The 17,961-nt window shown below is 40.1% G+C and overlaps 1 protein-coding gene across 1 annotated transcript; it reads left to right on the forward strand.

Annotated features, from left to right (window-relative positions):
• Nucleotides 1-5,898: 5,898 nt before the first annotated feature.
• LOC143544674 (uncharacterized) lies at nt 5,899-6,444 on the forward strand. The gene has a single exon (XM_077036723.1). The coding sequence runs from the start codon at nt 5,899-5,901 to the stop codon at nt 6,442-6,444; it is 546 nt and encodes a 181-aa protein (XP_076892838.1).
• The last annotated feature ends 11,517 nt before the right edge of the window (nt 6,445-17,961 follow it).

A 17,961-nucleotide genomic window follows, 5' to 3' on the forward strand; every position in this document is an offset into this window, starting at 1 on the left:
ATTAATACAAAAGTTTGATTTTTGATCATAAAGCTCATACTTGTCTTGTATTGATTTGATATGGATTGAAAATGACAAACTAAGTGATTGAATGGGACATATGGAAAAGAATAAAATCTACTAGAAGTACTAGGATGCATGAAACATGGTAACTTAGATAAACAAGAGTTTGTGTTAAACTTACTAATAAAAGAAACTTTGTAAATTATACAAGATGTTTTGTAAGATGATTTGATAAGTGAACATAATCTTGTGTGGATAATTAAAGACTTGTGGTTAGGATTACTTTAGTAAACTCTATTGTAAAGATTGTTTGTATGATAATAAGGTTGTTAAAAATTGCTACTTACTAGTAATAGAAACTTTGTTGTTAAATAATCAAGAATGTGTTTGTTTAAAGGATGATAATGGGATGAAATAAGAGGTTAATATGGGTTATTAAGATCTGGAAATTTTGGTACATAAACACTTTGTAGAGATTGTAGAAATAACATGTTTATTGTATAGTTGAAAACTTAAGCTAAGGCTTGAGCATGTGTAGTTAAAAATTTGTTTTGTGTGCATACTTGGTGCTAGATGATCAAACATGGATGTGATGATATATTACTTGTTATTATATGTATATTTGCTGTACCAAATGGTTTGGTTTTGACATTGTGACTTAAATAGCTTGTCGGTGACTTTAACGGTCGGAAAGTTCGACTTTTAAAGTGAACCGACATGAATTTTTGGAACTGAACTAAAACAGCTCCTAAATTCATAATATTCTTATATTTAACATAAGTTAAAGTATAAGAAAAGTCAGGAATAGCAAAACTTAAACCAACCCGGTTCGTGTCACAAAAACCGACACGAAAACGTTAAAAATTAGCATTTTTAAGAAATTGGCAACAAAACAAAAACCATAACATTTTTTATTTAATAACCAATAAAACTTGACTAAAAACTATATAAAAAGTGTTTTAGATAATTTAAAACTAAAAGTTTTCACAAAATAACAACCGGTTCGTTTTTAAGCTCAAAACCGACGAAACCGTCAAAACCGACAAAACCGACTATAATAGAGTTAAAACTTTAAATAAAATAATAACTTAAATTTTCCAAAACACTCCAGCAACTAAAGGTAATAATTTTTATAAATTTTAATAATTAATATAAAATTATTAAATAAAACAATTATTAGTTGATTATTTCTTGTTTATATTTTTAAGTGTGTATTTATAGAATTATAAGTAGTAAACTTTATGTATTGTGTGCTTGTGTGGGTTTTTAGAATAAGAATGTATATATATATATATATATATATATATATATATATATATATATATATTGGTCAAACATATATATAGTTAACTAATTATGGGCAAACCCGAATTTAAAATTAACGAACGTGTACTAATATAGGACATGAGCGTTTATACAAACATCGGATTCAAAGGTGAGTTCTTCCTCCGAAAAGCATATTGTATACTTTTATTCGTATTTATATATATGTTTTGAAAGCGCATTATACTTTACAAATTGTCATTATTGTGGGATGAATCAATTTGGTTAAATAACTGTTAACCGAATTGAGGGCACAGAAATGTTGGTAGATCTATCGGGGTGACACCCCCCACTTCCATCCGTGTTGGGTTAAAAGTGGGAATATTTCGAGTATGGTACGTTTCGAGTTATCAAATTGGTAGTTATACACGCGTTGTATTCTTAGCTAGTTTACAACTAACGCTTTTTGTGCTTAAAGGTAAAATGCGGGTTTCGTTATTATGTTGTACCGTGTAAAGATCGGTATTGTTGGGAATATAATGGCCGTACACTATTATATTCATGTGTTGTTTATATATATAAATTGTCTATATTTATATAATAAGTTTTTCTCGGGAATAACTCACCAACATTCGTGTTGACCCAAATATTATTTGATAATGTTTTGCAGGTAAATGATGGTTTCGTGTGAAGGCGTGGAGCGAGGCGTCGGTGTTTGTATAAAAGTGTTGTATGGGACCATTATGGTAGTTTTTAAATAATAAAAACTATGTGTACTCTGATATTTAAATAATATGTTTAATATAATATATATTAAACGTTGTGTTTTATGATTGGCTATTCGTTACAACAACTGTCACCGCCCAAAAATTTGTTTAGTTGTAAAGACTTCCGCTGAAATTATTATTATGAGATTTTCGGGGTGTGACATTGCAAGCATGCCTCCTGCCGGTAAGATGGCAATATACGCTGACCACTTTATTTATGGGAATTTCCGATTTCCGATAACCAAGTTCTTCATGAAGGTGTTGAGCGCTTACGAGATCCATTTATCCCAGTTACATCCTCTCACCATTATGCAAATTCAACACTTCGAATTTCTGTGTACGGCCAGAGGAATGCTGCCTCGAATCGACCGATTCCCGGTGTTCTATCAGATAACCAACCGTGGAGGGTGGTTTAAGTGCTACCCAATCGCTGAAAGGATTATCGGCCTTGTCTCCAAAGGAGGCTCTAAGGATTGGCGCAGCAAATTTTTTGGATTTTGGAGGACGTCGTTCCAAATGCTATGGTCCATTGTCCGGCCACTGAGGCGCTTCCGAAGGTCGTTACTGTTCCTCACGAAAAACAGGAATGGTTCCGCGTCTTGGTTTCGGAACCATCTCCAATGCGGGCGCTGCCGGAGGAAGCCCTAGTATGGGCGGATATGAGCCGCTTGTGGCCATATCCAGATTTGGATCCCGTCTTTATGGGAGTGAATGAACGTAAGTTTTATTCTTTTGTTCTCCTTTTTGTTTCGTATAAGGCTTTTCGACCGACTTCTTGTGCGTTTTTTAGCTGAAGGGCTTATGATGAATGCCCTCTTTGAAAGTAGAGGTTGCACGAAAAGCGTATCCGTGACGTTAAAGAGATCCCTGTCTTGGAAAGGACCTGGAATCAGTTTCTCTTCCCTACTAGAGTATGTGCTGAGCCAGTGGCGTCAGAGGCATTTTTCAGACAGGTGCGTATATCTTTAACCCTCATCCGCTCAACGCACTTACTTCTGATAGGGTAATCGTCATTCTTTCTTCGAGTGACGGGTCATTATCCCAAGAAGAAGAAGATTCTGATGATGCTTCTGAAATTTCATCTGTCTCACACCTGCTGGCAGAACTGGAGCGGAAGAGGGATCTTCAGGCTTCTCAGGCAAGTGGCGCGGGCGTGAGTCACGCGAATGCCGAAGGAGGTCCAGTGAGGAAGAAGCGTCAGACACAATGTCCGAAGAAACAGAAAATCAGCCTTGCGAAACTCATGGAAGGAATGGTTGGTAGGTCAAAATGACGTCTTTTCTTTAAACATTAATGCTTTAATTGATATTCATGTGTGATCTTATTGTGTAGATTCGTCTGTAGTTGTTGGAGGAATCACTGTATTAGACAAATTACCGTCCCCAACTCCTGAGAAGGAAGGCAAGCCGCCAACTCCTCCATTTGAGGAGAATCAAGAGGACCCACTTCCTCCGCCGGAAACTGAAGATCCCCTAGACTATCTGTTTAGGACCGAGGATGCTTCTAGCTTCAAAGGAAGGGACCTGGGTGCGGATGAGGAAGCACCCAAAACACAGGAAACTCCTCGGTCTCCTCCACATTTTTCCTTCTCATCTTCACCATTCTCCATGGGTGAAGGAGAAGGGTCTCATTCCCGACGTCCTTTACAGAACGTCTAAGGGGTGGTGACACGTGATGCCCCCATCAAACTTCCTCTATCCTTGTGCGTCCCCAAGCAACAAGTTCAGATTATTACGGGGAGCCAAATCCAGGGGAGGGCTATCACATGTTTATCCCTCACTGGGATATTGTGAATGGGTTCTGTTTCACTAATCCGGACATTTGTGCGGCATTCGTCGATCAGTGTGTGCCTCATGCGGAGCGGATCCACCAGCGTGGACGCTCTCTTCATGACCTTCATATTGACTATTCCTCGTCCTTAGCCAACACTATATGATGTGGGCCCAGGTATTGAAGACCGGCTATTATGTATTTGGAGGCCCAAGATCGCGCTATAAAAGGTGGCCCATGAAAACGGGCATAAGTTGGCCCACGAAGCTCCGTTTCAGGCCTATTACCAGTCAAATCGAAGCTTGAGACGAGGAGCACATTTTGGCAAACTTCCCAAGGCGCTTTGGCCCCTGTCCAAAGCCCAAAAACGCCTCTTAAATAAAGTTTTGGGCCTTTTTATGTTTTTCAGCACTTTTTATGTTTTTGTTTTTAGGTTTGTGTTTGGCCCATGGCCCATTTTAGGCCCATTTCGTATTAGACTCTTTATTTATATGCTGGTTATGTAATCCAAAGAGACAGACTTGAATTTTAATAATTATCAATTTTCTCTTCATTTTCCCTAAACCTTTAGGTGGGATTTGGGAGTTTCGAAGTTCATCACAGGTATTCTCCGAATCAACTTGATTCGATCTTCTTTATTTTTTATACTACTGCATCAGTTGGTATCAAAGCCGAATTCCTGGCTCAAAAATGCCTCCAAGAAGACAACAGAGACCGCTCGATGAGGTTTACGAACGAGAGTTGGACCAAGATTTATGGATCGGGTGGAGCAACGATTGGATCAAGTGGTCGATCAACTCACTGATTGAATGGTTGACTTGATGAATCGTAGAAGGCCGGCCCCATAAAACATGAAGTTTGATAATCCATTTTTTGGTAATTATGGTTCGTCTTCCGAAGAAGGTTACGAGAGGGGACCAAGACAAGAACGTGGAGATGGAAACCGACGTTGGGATGCTGGGATCCGTACTGATATCCCAGAATTTGATGGGACTAGTTTGGATCGGAAGGGTTCATCGATTGGTTGGTTATTGTAAAAGAGGTGTTTGAGTTCCGAGAGGTCCCGGAAAATAAGCGGGTATCTTTGATCGCTGCCAGGCTACGTGGGATGGCATCGGCATGGTGGAAACAATTGATGATGACACGAAATAGACTCGAAAAGTCACAGATCGTGACATGGGCCAAGATGAGAAAGTGTTTGCAGGATACCTTTTTACCTCACAAATTTCAACGGTTGATGTATCAACGTTTGCAGAATCTGAAGCAAGGATCCTGATCGGTTGATGACTATACGACCGAGTTTTATCATTTGGTTGCTCGTAATGATATTCAAGAAACCGATGAACAACTCGTTGATCGGTATATTGGGGGTTTAAGGGTTCGGATCATGGACTTTGTAAATCTTTTTAATCCTTTAACAGTCGTTGAGGCGCACCAACGGGGGTTGGCTTTTGAAAAACCCAACCGTCGGGTGGGCGGTTCGTATTCACCAGTCCCTACTGGAGGAAATTCGGGGTCAGTAGTGGAGGACCTCGTGTCGTGCCAAGTCAGCAGAGGTTATGGGCCAACAACACTAGGTCGACTTCTAAAGGGGCTAGTAGTAGCGGGGTGAAGTGTTTTAAATGTGGTGAGACAGGTCATCGACAAGTTGACTATAAACAGGCGGGTAAGAGGCATTTGTTTGTTGAATCTGATGATGAACAATATGAAGAATATGAAAAGTCCTCAGAGTATGATGAAGAACCCGAGTATGAGGAGTTTGTGACCGGTGATGTGGGGGTGAACTTGGTGGTTAGGCGTTCTTGCTATACACCAAAGGCTGATGAAGACGGATGGCTTAAGCATAACATCTTCCACTCCACATGTACCATTCTGGGGAAGGTTTGCACGTTTTTTATCGATTCTGGAAGTTGTGACAATCTGAGGCAATCCAAACGTTGGCCTTGAAGACGGAGAGTCACCACAAGCCTTATAAGCTTCAATGGCTTAAAACGGGGGGGGGGGGGGGGGGGAGGTAACAGTCTCAAAAAAAGCCCTTGTTTCTTTTTCAATCGGGACCACATATAAAGATGATGTTGTGTGTGATGTGGTTCCTATGGATGTGTGTCACTTGTTGTTTGGTAGACCTTGGCAGTATGATCGAAATATAGAACATGACGGATGGTCAAATTCTTATAGCTTCATGTTTGGTGGGGTAAAGATAATGCTTGTTCCTAGCAAGCCCAAGCAGCTAGCCACAAAGCAGTCGGGTAACCTGTTGACAATTAGTCAGTTTGAAGATGAGTTGGTGGGGGCAGACAATGTGTTTGTTTTGATAGGGAAACCGGTGCCCGAGGAAGTTGAGATTACTGAAGCTATGATTCCTTTACTTGAGGAATTTTCTGATGTTTTCCCTGATGACTTGCCGGATGGGCTGCCACCTTTGCGTGACATCCAACATCATATTGATTTGGAGCCTTGTTCACAATTGCCCAATAGGCCACATTACAGGATGAGCCCGAGAGAGCATGAAGAGTTGCGTAGACAGGTTGAGGAGTTGATTTCTAAGGGTCATGTTCGTGAAAGTATGAACCCTTGTGTTGTTCCTGCTTTGTTAACTCCAAAGAAGGATGGTACCTGGCGGATGTGTGTCGATATTTGAGCCATCAACAAGATTACTGTGAGGTACATGTTTCCTATTCCTCGACTTGATGATTTGCTTGACCAAATTAGTGGTGCCACTATTTTCACAAAGTTGGATTTGAAGATTGGTTATTACCAGATTCGTCTTAGACCTGGGGATGAGTGGAAAACAGCCTTCAAGACTCATGAAGGGTTGTATAAGTGGTTCGTGATGCTTTTTGGTTTATCAAACGCGCCTAGTACTTTTATGCGTGTGATGAATCAGTTGCTCAGGCCTTTTATCAGGAAGTTTGTGGTGGTATATTTTGATGATATTCTTATTTATAGTGCTTCTTTCAGTGAGCATGCCGTGCATGTCAAGAAGGTTTTGGCCTTACTTCACAGAGACAGTTTCTATACAGATACAAAGAAATTTGTGTTCATGACCCCTAAAGTTTTGTTCTTAGGGTATGTTATTTCAGGTGATGGGATACAGGTGGATGAATCTAAAGTTGCAGCTGTTCAAAACTGGCCAACTCCTACCACCATTACAAAAGTCCGCAGTTTTCATGGGCTTGCTTCTTTTTATAGGCGGTTCATTCCACACTTCAGTTCCATTATGGCCCCTATGACAGATTGCATGAAGGGAAAGACGTTTGTATGGACAGAGGGAGCAGAGTTAGCTTTTCAGGTTATCAAGGATAAGCTCACTACCACACCAATTCTGGTATTGCCTAACTTTTCACAAGTTTTTGAACTTCATACTGATGCCTCGAAGGTTGGGATTGGCGGGGTTCTAAGTAAAAGGGGTCGACCAATTGCTTATTTTAGTGAGAAGTTAACAGGGGCAAAGTTGAGATATAGTACTTATGACCTGGAGTTTTATAAAGTGGTCCAAGCTGTAAAACATTGGCGTCACTATTTTTTTCATAAAGAGTTTGTTTATTCACTGATCATGATTCTCTAAGTCATATTCGCACGCAAGATAAGATATCTCATAAGCACTGGCGTTGGTTAGCTTTTCTTGAAAAGTTTACTTTTGTGGTCAAACACAAAACTAGTGTTTGAAACCGTGTTGCTGATGCCTTGAGTAGGAGGGGAAATCTGCTTGTTTCTGTGAGAATCAATGTGCTGGGGTTGGATGTTATTCGTGAGCAGTTAACCACTGACCCGTATTTTTCAGTTGTGTTGCAGGATGTGCAAGCGGGTCAGAAGTCAGACTTTCTTTTGCATGACGGGTTTTTGTTCAAAGGGAATCAGCTATGAATTCCTGACTCCAGTCTTCGGTTGAAAATTATTCAGGAGTTACGTTGGTCGTGACCGTACTTTACATTTGGTGCAGTCTTCCTACTTCTGGCCTACTATGAGGAAAGAGGTAGATCATTATGTTAAAAGGTGTCGAATTTGCCAAGTCTCAAAGGGCACGGCTACTAATGCGGGTCTTTATATGCCTTTGCCGGTCCCCTCACAGCCTTGGAATGATATTAGTATGGATTTTGTGTTGGGGTTGCCACGGAATCAGAGGGGAAATGATTCGATCTTTGTTGTGGTTGATCGGTTTTCTAAAATGATGCACTTTATTCCTTGCAAGAAGACGACAGATGCAGTTAATGTGGCTCAGTTATTCTTTCGGGATGTCTATCGTTTGCATGGTTTACCATCTTCTATTGTTTTTGATCGGGACACTCGTTTCTTGAGTCATTTTTGGCGCAGCCTGTGGAAGATGGTGAACACTCAGCTTAACTTCAGTAGTGCCTACCACCCTCAAACGGATGGGCAAACGGAGGTTGTTAATCGGTCCCTTGGTAATCTTTTACGATATCTTGTGGGTGATCATGTGAAGTCTTGGGATCAAAAGCTATGTCAAGCTGACTTTGCTCATAATCATGCTGTCAATCGAAGTACCGGGTTTAGTTCTTTTCAAGTGGTTTATTCTGCTCAGCCACGGGGACCTCTTGATCTGATGTCACTTCCTGTTCCTGGTTCTGTACCCAATAAGGTGAAAGATTTTGTTGAAGGGCTACGTGAAATTCATAAAGATGTGCATGACAACCTGGTTCGAGCCAATTCAAAGTATAAGCAGGTTACGGATCAAAAGCGAAGACATGTTGAATTTGAAGAAGGTGATTTTGCCTGGGCTGTTTTGACAAAAGATCGTTTTTCTGTTGGGGAATATAACAAATTATCAGCTAAGAAGGTTGGACCCGTGGAAATTGTGGAGAAGATAAACTCAAATGCTTATCGTCTAAAGCTGCCGAGTCACGTTCATTGTTAAGATGTGTTTAATGTGAAGCATTTACTACCTTATTACGGGGACACTTCTGATAATGAAGATGTTACGGATTCAAGGTCAAATTTTTTTTATCCAAGGGGGAATGATGTGGGCCCAAGTATTGAAGACCGGGCTATTATGTATTTGGAGGCCCAAGATCGCGCTATAAAAGGTGGCCCACTAAAACGGGCATAACTTGTCCCACGAAGCTCTGTTTCAAGCCTATTACCAGTCAAATCGAAGCTTAAGACGAGGACCACATTGTAGCAAACGCTCACGAGGGTTTGGCCCCTGTCCGAAGCAAAAAAAAAAGCCTCCTAAATAACTTTTTGGGCATTTTTATGTTTTTTCAGCACTTTTTATGTTTTTGTTTTTGGGTTTGTGTTCGGCCCATGGCCTATTTTAGGCCCATTTCGTATTAGATTCTTTATTTATATGTTGGTTATGTAATCTAAAGAGACAGACTTGAATTTTAATAGTTATCAATTTTCTCTTTATTTTCCCTAAACCTTTGGGTGAGATTTGGGAGTTTCGAAGTTCATCACGGGTATTCTCCGAATCAACGTGATTCGATCTTCATTCTTGTTTATACCGCTGCATCACTATGGCTGTTGGACAGGAAATTCTGCGCGAATGGCGGACGATGGGTGAGAGGTTGGGAGAAGTGACCTGATCCGCCGAGGAGGCTAGGAAATAAGCCGACGAACACCGTGCGGCAACCAATACAACCAAATGGAAACTATCTGATGCTGAGATTGCTCTCAGAAACGAGAAAGATAGGCACACGGCTGCTACACGTTAATGGGAGGAAGCTTGTAAGAGACAGAACTCTGTTCTTCAAGCTGCCCGGGATGAAGCCCATAGAAAAAAGGAGGACCTGTCTAAGGCACTTGAGGCCAATTCAGCCTTAGAAACCGAAGTGACCCGCCAAGGTGCCAAAATTCAAGATCTTGAAGCGGAATTGAAGCTGCAGAAGAAGCAGGCTGAACTTAAGATAAAAGGGATGATGATATGCAAGTCGTGTATGACTCGCTTCTGCAGGTGTGTAATAAAGCGAAAGCCTGTGCAGCTGAATACCTAAATGACAAGGAAAAAATTGTCGACAGAATCTGTGAATTTCAAGAGCGTGCGGAGCGGGCAGAGAGGGAGCAACAGTGGCTGTTGGGCCAGGGTCTTAACGCGGTACATTATCCCAGTCTTCCACTTGTTATATTTTTTTCTCTGCCAACTATTTAAAGGGGTGTTTGGTAGAGGGAATTGAGGGGTGAGAAATGGAATTGGAAAGAATTCTCTTGTTTGTTTATGAAAGAAAGAGGTGAGAAATGGAAATAAACCATTTCCATTTCTCTGATTTTGTTTCTCTAAAAAAAGCGGAGAATTGGATTTCTAGGGTTTCATTTCTCAGCCTCACTCTCTCACGCCTCTCCCTGCTGTTCGATCCACTTGCAGCCTCTAATCACCCACAAATCATCTCCAATCCAACAACCGAGTTCGTATTCGCGATCCTTGCTTCGATTCCAACGATCCTAGGTATGAAACTTTCATTTTTTCGACTTTCTTATGCTCGACCAGACCTAAACCTCGATCCAAACTCAGCTGCTGATGTCGATTGTTATCGTGGGATGTTTGTATGTTGTTGGTAATCGATTTAGATATGTTAGATTTCAATGGTTTATATTTAATTCGACTCTTGATGAAATCTTTGATGTCTAGGTTGGGAATTGAACATTATATGGTATGAAATTGATGAGTTTCAATCATGAATTTTATGTTAGAATGATATTTAGATGCTAGGTTGAATGTTGGAACCGATAAATTGAATGTTTACATGAGTTGCTTGAATGTTGTTGCTGATGAAATCTGTAATGCTGTTTTGTTCAAACAATATTTTGATCATAACAGATGCAAATTGATCGTTTCTTGAGTCTAACATTAAGTTCAAAGAGTCTAGTTTCAAACCCCACTGGTTTCGTAATTTTTAGAGAAGTTTTGATTACCCAAACGTGAAAAATAAAACCGAAGGTCAAATCTGTTTTTGACTGACAGATTTTAGGTCCACTTCTAAAGAGCATAACTCTCTTGTTTTTGAAGTTTTAGACTTCATTCCTCTTTCTAATGAACATTTTAAGTGTCTAGAATACTTCTCAATTGGCCTTGTATGCAAATCCTGAGTAGTCAATTTTTGAGAAATTTTGACATTTACAAACTCTGAACAGTAAGTTTTAGATACCTTTGATAATTAGCATTTTAGTTGAAAACCTTATGCGTACTTTAAAATTTTGAGAAAAATATATAAACACCTAGAGATGTTGAAGTTTCTGTGAAAATATTTTCATAATTTATTTCAATTGTTTTGTTGATAAATAAATCTATATTTACAAACTCAAATCTGACCAAAAAACTCAGATTTCTACATATCAACAAATCATCACTTTTTACACCATTTTTATCTAGAAATTGACTTGTAACTCACATGGAAACCTTAGGGATCTTGTATAACATTGACTTGTAACTCACATGGAAACTTGGATGTTCAATTTCATCCAAAATAACATATATATTGATGTAAACATTGGCAATTAAACAACATTCAGCAAGTCAGTGAATAAAGTAGCCTGTAATCATTTTTCTTGCTTTCATGATCACTTTGTTGCTAATATTTGGATTATATTTTGGAGTTATTTGCTTTTCTTGATTTTTCTTATATTTTCATGTGTAGATGGCAAGATCACCTTCCAGACAAAGAATAGTTGCCATAGGTGCATTTTATGTCATTTATGTTACGATTCGTTGGTGGATGTTGTGTACTTATCATTTGCGTCGGTCGATTGAGTCAATGACTTTACGTACAAAATATTTAATGAGTTACCATAATAGGCGTGAAAACATGGTGAGGATGGTTTATGAAAGTGATGTTACGAGTGTTGTTAACATAAGAATGAATATACATGCATTTACAACACTTTGTGATATGCTAGAAACTAGAGGGGGACTAAAGAATAGTAAAAACATGATAGTCGATGAGCAAGTTGCTATGTATTTACATACCCTTGCTCATAATGCAAAGAATATGATACTAGTCAACAGATTTCATCGGTCCGGGGAAACTGTAAGTCGGTATTTCAAGTTAGTCTAAAATGCTATATGTCGATTACACAAAGAACTCTACAAGTCACCCGTGCCAGTGCCAGATAATGAAACTGATGAAAGATGGAAATGGTTTAAGGTTAGTCAAACACATTTTTTATTAAAGATATTTTTTGCTAACATAAATTAGTAAGTAATGTTTTCTTTTAACTCAGGGTTGCTTAGGAGCATTAGATGGAACATACATTAAAGTTAAAGTCCCTGCTATTGATAGAAAACCTTATAGGACAAGAAAAGGGCAGATTTGTACTAACGTACTCGGAGTATGTACGAGAGACCTTTTATTTACGTATGTCTTAGCGGGATGGGAGGGTTTTGCAGCTGATAGTAGAGTTTTGCGTGATGCAATCAGTAGACCCAATGGTCTTAAAATAACTCCGGGTATGTGATAGACAATTTTCAAAGAATATACATAGATATAAGTATGATAATTAACATAGAGTTTATGGTTAATTGTAGGAACATACTACCTTTGTGATGCCGGTTATACAAATGGTGAAGGATTTTTAACTCCATATCGAGGTCAACGTTATCATCTTAACGATTCGTCTTGTCCTCCTACGAATGCTAAGGAGTTCTTTAATATGAGACATTCATCGGCCAGGAATGTTATAGAAAGATGTTTCGGAATGATTAAAGATAGATGGGCTATTTTGCGTGATAACTCATATCATCCCATAGAGTCCATGCCACGTATCATCATTGCTTGTTGTTTATTGCACAATTTCATACGAACAACAATGAGTGAAGACCCTCTTGATAACGAAATCCCAGTAAATCACACACAACTTGCAAATGACCATGACAATGTTATTTCTATGATCGAGCCCTCACAAGAATGGACCTATCGTAGAGACCTTCTTGCTAATGAAATGTTTAATAGTTGGACTGCGATGCGTGCGCAGCGTGCCAACAATGTTTCTTAATTATGTTTGACAATTATGTATTTTTTATTTGTAGAACCAAGGATGTTTCTTATTAATGTTTATTTATGCACTTTATTTGTTTCTTATTAATGTTTCTTGTTATATTTGTATTTGTAGTTACATGAATTATGATTTTTAATTGTATAATTATGCATTTGTACGTAGACATGGCAGATTCAAATATAGTGAGAGGAGTTACTCGGAGCAAGCATACCTGGGCAAATGATGAAGATGCAAAGCTAATTGATGCATTAATGGAGATACATGCATCTTGAAAGTATGCTGGTGCTGACAATGGATTCAAACCAGGTTATTTAAATGGTGTTCAACAATTGCTAGATGTAAGTCTTCCTAACTCTGGCCTCAAAGCAGAACCACATATAAAGTCTAGGATGAAGACATGGAAGACACACTTTAGCATTGTATATGATATGGTGCATACAAGTGGGTTTGGTTGGGATGAACAAAAATGTTGTATTATTGCCGATGATAGTGTTTGGAATGAATACGTGAAGGTATATTCTAAAAAATATATTTTTTAGATTTTAAAATTTTAGTCTAATTTATTTGTAATTGTCTTGTAGTCTCACAAAGATGCTGTGAATTTTCGTGACAAGTCATTTCCTTTCTATGACAAATTGTGTACCATATTCGGTAAGGATAGAGCTACTGGTAGTAAAGCAGTTGACCTTGGAGAAGAAGATGTTGTTCAAGAGACGCAAAAAAGCTCACCTGTTGATATTGAAAACTTTGATTTTGTTGATGAAGCCGTTCCAAATGTTGATAGATCTGAAGGACAAACAGGAAGTGTAACAAGCAAGCGCAAAAGAGGTAGAAGCACGGATGCAGATGAGATATATCGAGAGTCTTGCAAAGATATCAAGGAAGTTTTGCTTCGATTTGGGGAGATGGTGGGTGAACAACTTAGCAAAGAATGTATGGAGGCTCGTGAAATCTATGAAAAGGTTAGTGATGAGTTGAAAGCTTTACCAGGTATCACTACGAAAAAACGGTTCAAAGCAGCTCATTTGATTGGTAAAGATGTGGATCTAGGACGTTCTTTTCTTGCGTTGACAATAGAAGAGAAAATTGAGATAGTCGAGTTGTATACCAATGGTTCAATGGGATAGTTGTGTATGGTTGAAGTATGTTTTGTATGTGAATTGGTTTTAACTATGGTTGATGTTTTTTGCTTAAAAACTATGTTTTGTATGTGAATTGGTTTGATCAATGCATATTGTGGTTGGAATTTATGCATCTTTTTATATGTTTTTTATTTTTTAATAAATATTTGTTATGAAAAAAATACTTGTGCTAATGATAAAGTTGATATAATTCTCTGTTTATTTCCTATGTACCAAACAAGAGAAATGATTCTCAGCTATATTTCTCTACTGAAATCTCTGTACTACCAAACAGAACAGTCAATTCTCATTCTCCAGACCAATTCCCTTTCTCTGCAATTCCATTTCTCTATTCCATTTCTCTACAATTCCATTCTCTGTACCAAACACCCCCTAATAGAATTCTCATTCTTTGATAGGTTATTAAACATATCAAGGAGGGGCATGAACTGTCTGATAGTCTTGCCTTCTTACTTAAAGCATCTTCTCAATCCGGCCTCGTAACCGGTTTTAATGAAGGGATGATGTATGCCCAAACCAGCCGTCCTTTTGAAGAACATTCGCTTCATGGGCTTGACGTTGCTCAGGAATATGATATGTGTATCAAGCGAATATGATAATTTATCATTTCCTTTGCAATACATGCTTCCGGAGTTTGCTGCGGCAAGTGATGGGGTGGATCAATTGAAGGAGTACTTGGAGGGAGAATCGGAAGACACTCCGCCTACACCTCCGGAAGGCACTCCGTCCACTCCTCTGGAAGAAGCTTCCGTACAAGACCCTTAGGATAGTTTAAGACTTGTAATTTCTTTGATGTTTTGTAATTATTTGTTAATCATGAATGAACAGAAATCTTTTTGTCTTCTTTTGAATCTTGTATGGTTTCGCATTTGAGATATTATCTTGTGGGATATTTTTTGCATTATCCATTTTTGAATATTTGCAAGTAGTACGAGAGCAATGACGTGGCGGGAAGAGAAATCTCGCAAAACAACTGATAGGACGTGCATGACGTCTTTTGGCAGTCTAATTTTGCTTTTTCGCCTTCCCGACTGACGTGTCAACCCCCAATTGGGCCACTTCTTCTCTCTCAGTTGGCATCCAATCAGTCGCATTAATTGCGATGTGTATAAATAGACCAGATCCCACTTCTATTCATTTTTATCTCCTTCCAATTCTTCTTCTTTTTCTCTCTAATCCTGAGATCTAAAATTGCTAAGGCTAATCCCCAACCTTCAAACTTTTCTATAACTTCTGCCCAGTTTGTCTTTATTCCTGATGGCAGGAGACAAGAAGAATGCCCCTTGTATCCATGAGGTCGTTGTTAACCTCAAGGAGAAGGATTTCAAAGATATTGTAAACGTTTATACTTGGCTCCAGAGTGGGAGCCTGAACGTCCGGCGGACGGTTCCATTGCTACTAACCCTCCGACCAACAAAATAGCCGTATATGCCGATCACTTTACCACGGGAAACCTCCGGTTACCCGTGACAAAGTTTGTTAAGGCCATATTGATGGCGTATGGCGTTCACTTATCACAGGTCCATCCTTTTGGGATGTTACGAATCCATCATTTCGAGTTTTGTTGTCAAGCCCGCGAGATAGAGCCTACAGTTAGTCGGTTCGCCGTTTCTTTACAAAATGACGAGTCGTGATGGGCGGTATGGCTAGGCCACTACCGGGAAGGGTGTTATCGGTACCGAATGGTATAGAAATCTTCATGAATGGAAGCCCAAGTTTTTCTGGATCCGAGGAGATGTCATCCCCTTTGCGATGACCTATCGCAAGTCGGATGAGAAACTGCCGACGGTTCCTGCCACCACACAGGTGGATCTTCCATAGTTCAGGACCCTGACTGGTGCACCTACTCCGATGCGGCCGATACATGAGGGAGCATTAGTAGGTGCGAAAATGAGCCGCTTGTGGCCGTATCCTACTCTGGAACCGTTTTATGAAAAACCTAATAAGAGTAAGTTTATCCTTGTTTTCCAAGATTCCGGCTCAAGTTCTAACGATTACGTTTATGCAGGTGAAGGGTCTATCCTCAGCTCGCTTCTTGACAAAGAAGAGGGTCTTATGGTGCGTCGTCCTATTGATCCCAAGGACGCACCTATCCTTGAACGTACCCGCCTTAATTTTTGTTTCCCACCACACTCCGCCTGGAACATGTGGTTTCCGAGGAGATGTATGCGAAAGGTGAGGAATTTGTTGAAAAAGGTGAGGGAATTCTGAAACCCCGACTAATTACTGTTGCCACTTCTAGCGGGGTGATAGTACTCCTTTGTTCTAGTGAAGAGTCGTCACCCTGTGTAGAAAGATTAGCAGTTGATGCTATTGACACTTTGCATACCCTACATTCAACTGTAGGTCTGACCCGCAAGCAGAATCATAAGCCAACTACCAACAAGGTGGTGGGTGGTGAAGGTGCTGATCTCACCATCGAAGGTAAACATCAAGCCACTAATGATGTCGTCATCGAAGGTGAGCATCAAGCTGTTGACGTGGGTGTTTCTAAAGTGGCCGGAAAACGCAAGTTGCAATCAACCAAAGCCGCCCCGTCCAAGAGACAAAAAGGGGCGACGTTGGGAGCTCATCTTCAACAGCTTGCACCCAAAGAAGTTTCTTCAGGTAATTTCATTACTTTTTAATTGTTGTTAATCATGTAAGGCACGTTTGTGGTGAAAAAGTATTGTTTTGCAGAGATTCTGGAGAAGTCTTCTAAGGACCCTTCTGGTCAGAGGGGATCAACTCCGCCACCGTCTCCGCCGAAGACTGTTCCAGATCCAATGATTATTGCGAAAACTTCTCCTTTCAACTGGAAGAAAGACGGTAACTCTGACGACCCTGACAGTTCTACGCCTCTCTACACACTCTGTCGTTTTAAAGATCAGGGAGGGTCTAGTGATTTTGCGGGTGGGCCGCAGGCGTCCACGTTCCGCCGTGAGGAGGACCCTACGGTGCATCGTCCGCATTGGTCCGTACGCCGGGATTCGAAATTTAATGACGCGGACGTGTGTCTAGAATACCCGCAAGAGAACCTTCCTCCCGCGGAGAGGGAACGCCAACGTGGGCGCATCCGTCAAGAGTTATTGAACTATTATTCCTACTGCCTGGCTAACGCTGTCTCCACCAGTCAAGAAATATCCCGAGACTGGCTAGGCATGAACGATGCGTGGGATGATTTGGAAGAGAAAGCAGCCCAGTGGAAAAAGAAGCCGCTGAGGGTATGAAAGAAGCCAAGGACAACCGCCTGGCTACTGATACTGCTGAGCGACAATTAGCGGATGCCAAATTGGCATTAGAGGCAGAGAAGGCCCGTCACTCAGTTGTTGAGGATGCTACCGTTGCTCTTCAGCAGCAATTGGAAGAGTATAAAGCCTCTATGGAGGCTTTAATATATGAATCATCCGCTAAGGATGAACGCCTTGCTACTCTTGCTGCCAAAAACAAGGAGCAAGCCTTAGAGTGCGCAGGGCACAAGATGGATCTTGTCCGAGCCAAGGCGGACAAAAAATGGTTGCTAGCGGAAGGAGTTCCCCAGGTAAATGTTACTTCTTTGTTTAGGCAAATAGTCATATCCGAAACAATTGTTCACATCTGATTGTTTTAACAGGTTATTCCCCACATCTGAGAAGACGATGAACTTGGGAATTGCCTTGCCGCGCTATTGATCGCATCTTCTCAAGCTTGCTGTCAGATAAGTTTCCGGGAGGGTTTTAAATTTGCTAAAGAAGGTAAACTTCCTGAGGAATTCGTCTTGCACGGCCAAGATACCGCCAAAGCTCTTGCTGATAAAACGAAGACTTTTGATAATTTAAAATTCTCTATTGAGGATCAAATATCAGAGCTCGCGGACAAAGAAGATCGGATCGAGCAGTTAAAAGTCCTTCTTGCAGTTGATGTAGGAAATCAAGAAGATGCAGAAGGCGAAGGCCCGGAGGATGACAATGCGGAAGATGAAGATGTAGCTTCCTAATTGTATATGCATAGGTCCATCTTTCTTGTAATCATAGTGTAAAATCTTTTGTAATCCCATTTGATAATTAATAAGAAGTTTGTCTTATCCGGTACATTTGTCTTATTTTTCA

The sequence above is a fragment of the Bidens hawaiensis genome, unplaced genomic scaffold, assembly GCF_021521415.1.
Source record: "Bidens hawaiensis isolate Kalapana, Puna unplaced genomic scaffold, B.hawaiensis_p1.1 tig00013678_1, whole genome shotgun sequence".
Taxonomy (NCBI): Eukaryota; Viridiplantae; Streptophyta; class Magnoliopsida; order Asterales; family Asteraceae; genus Bidens; species Bidens hawaiensis.

Excerpts from the sequence above, each read along its gene's own strand:
- LOC143544674 (XM_077036723.1), top strand. The coding sequence starts at position 5,899 with ATGGATGTGTGTCACTTGTTGTTTGGTAGACCTTGGCAGTATGATCGA.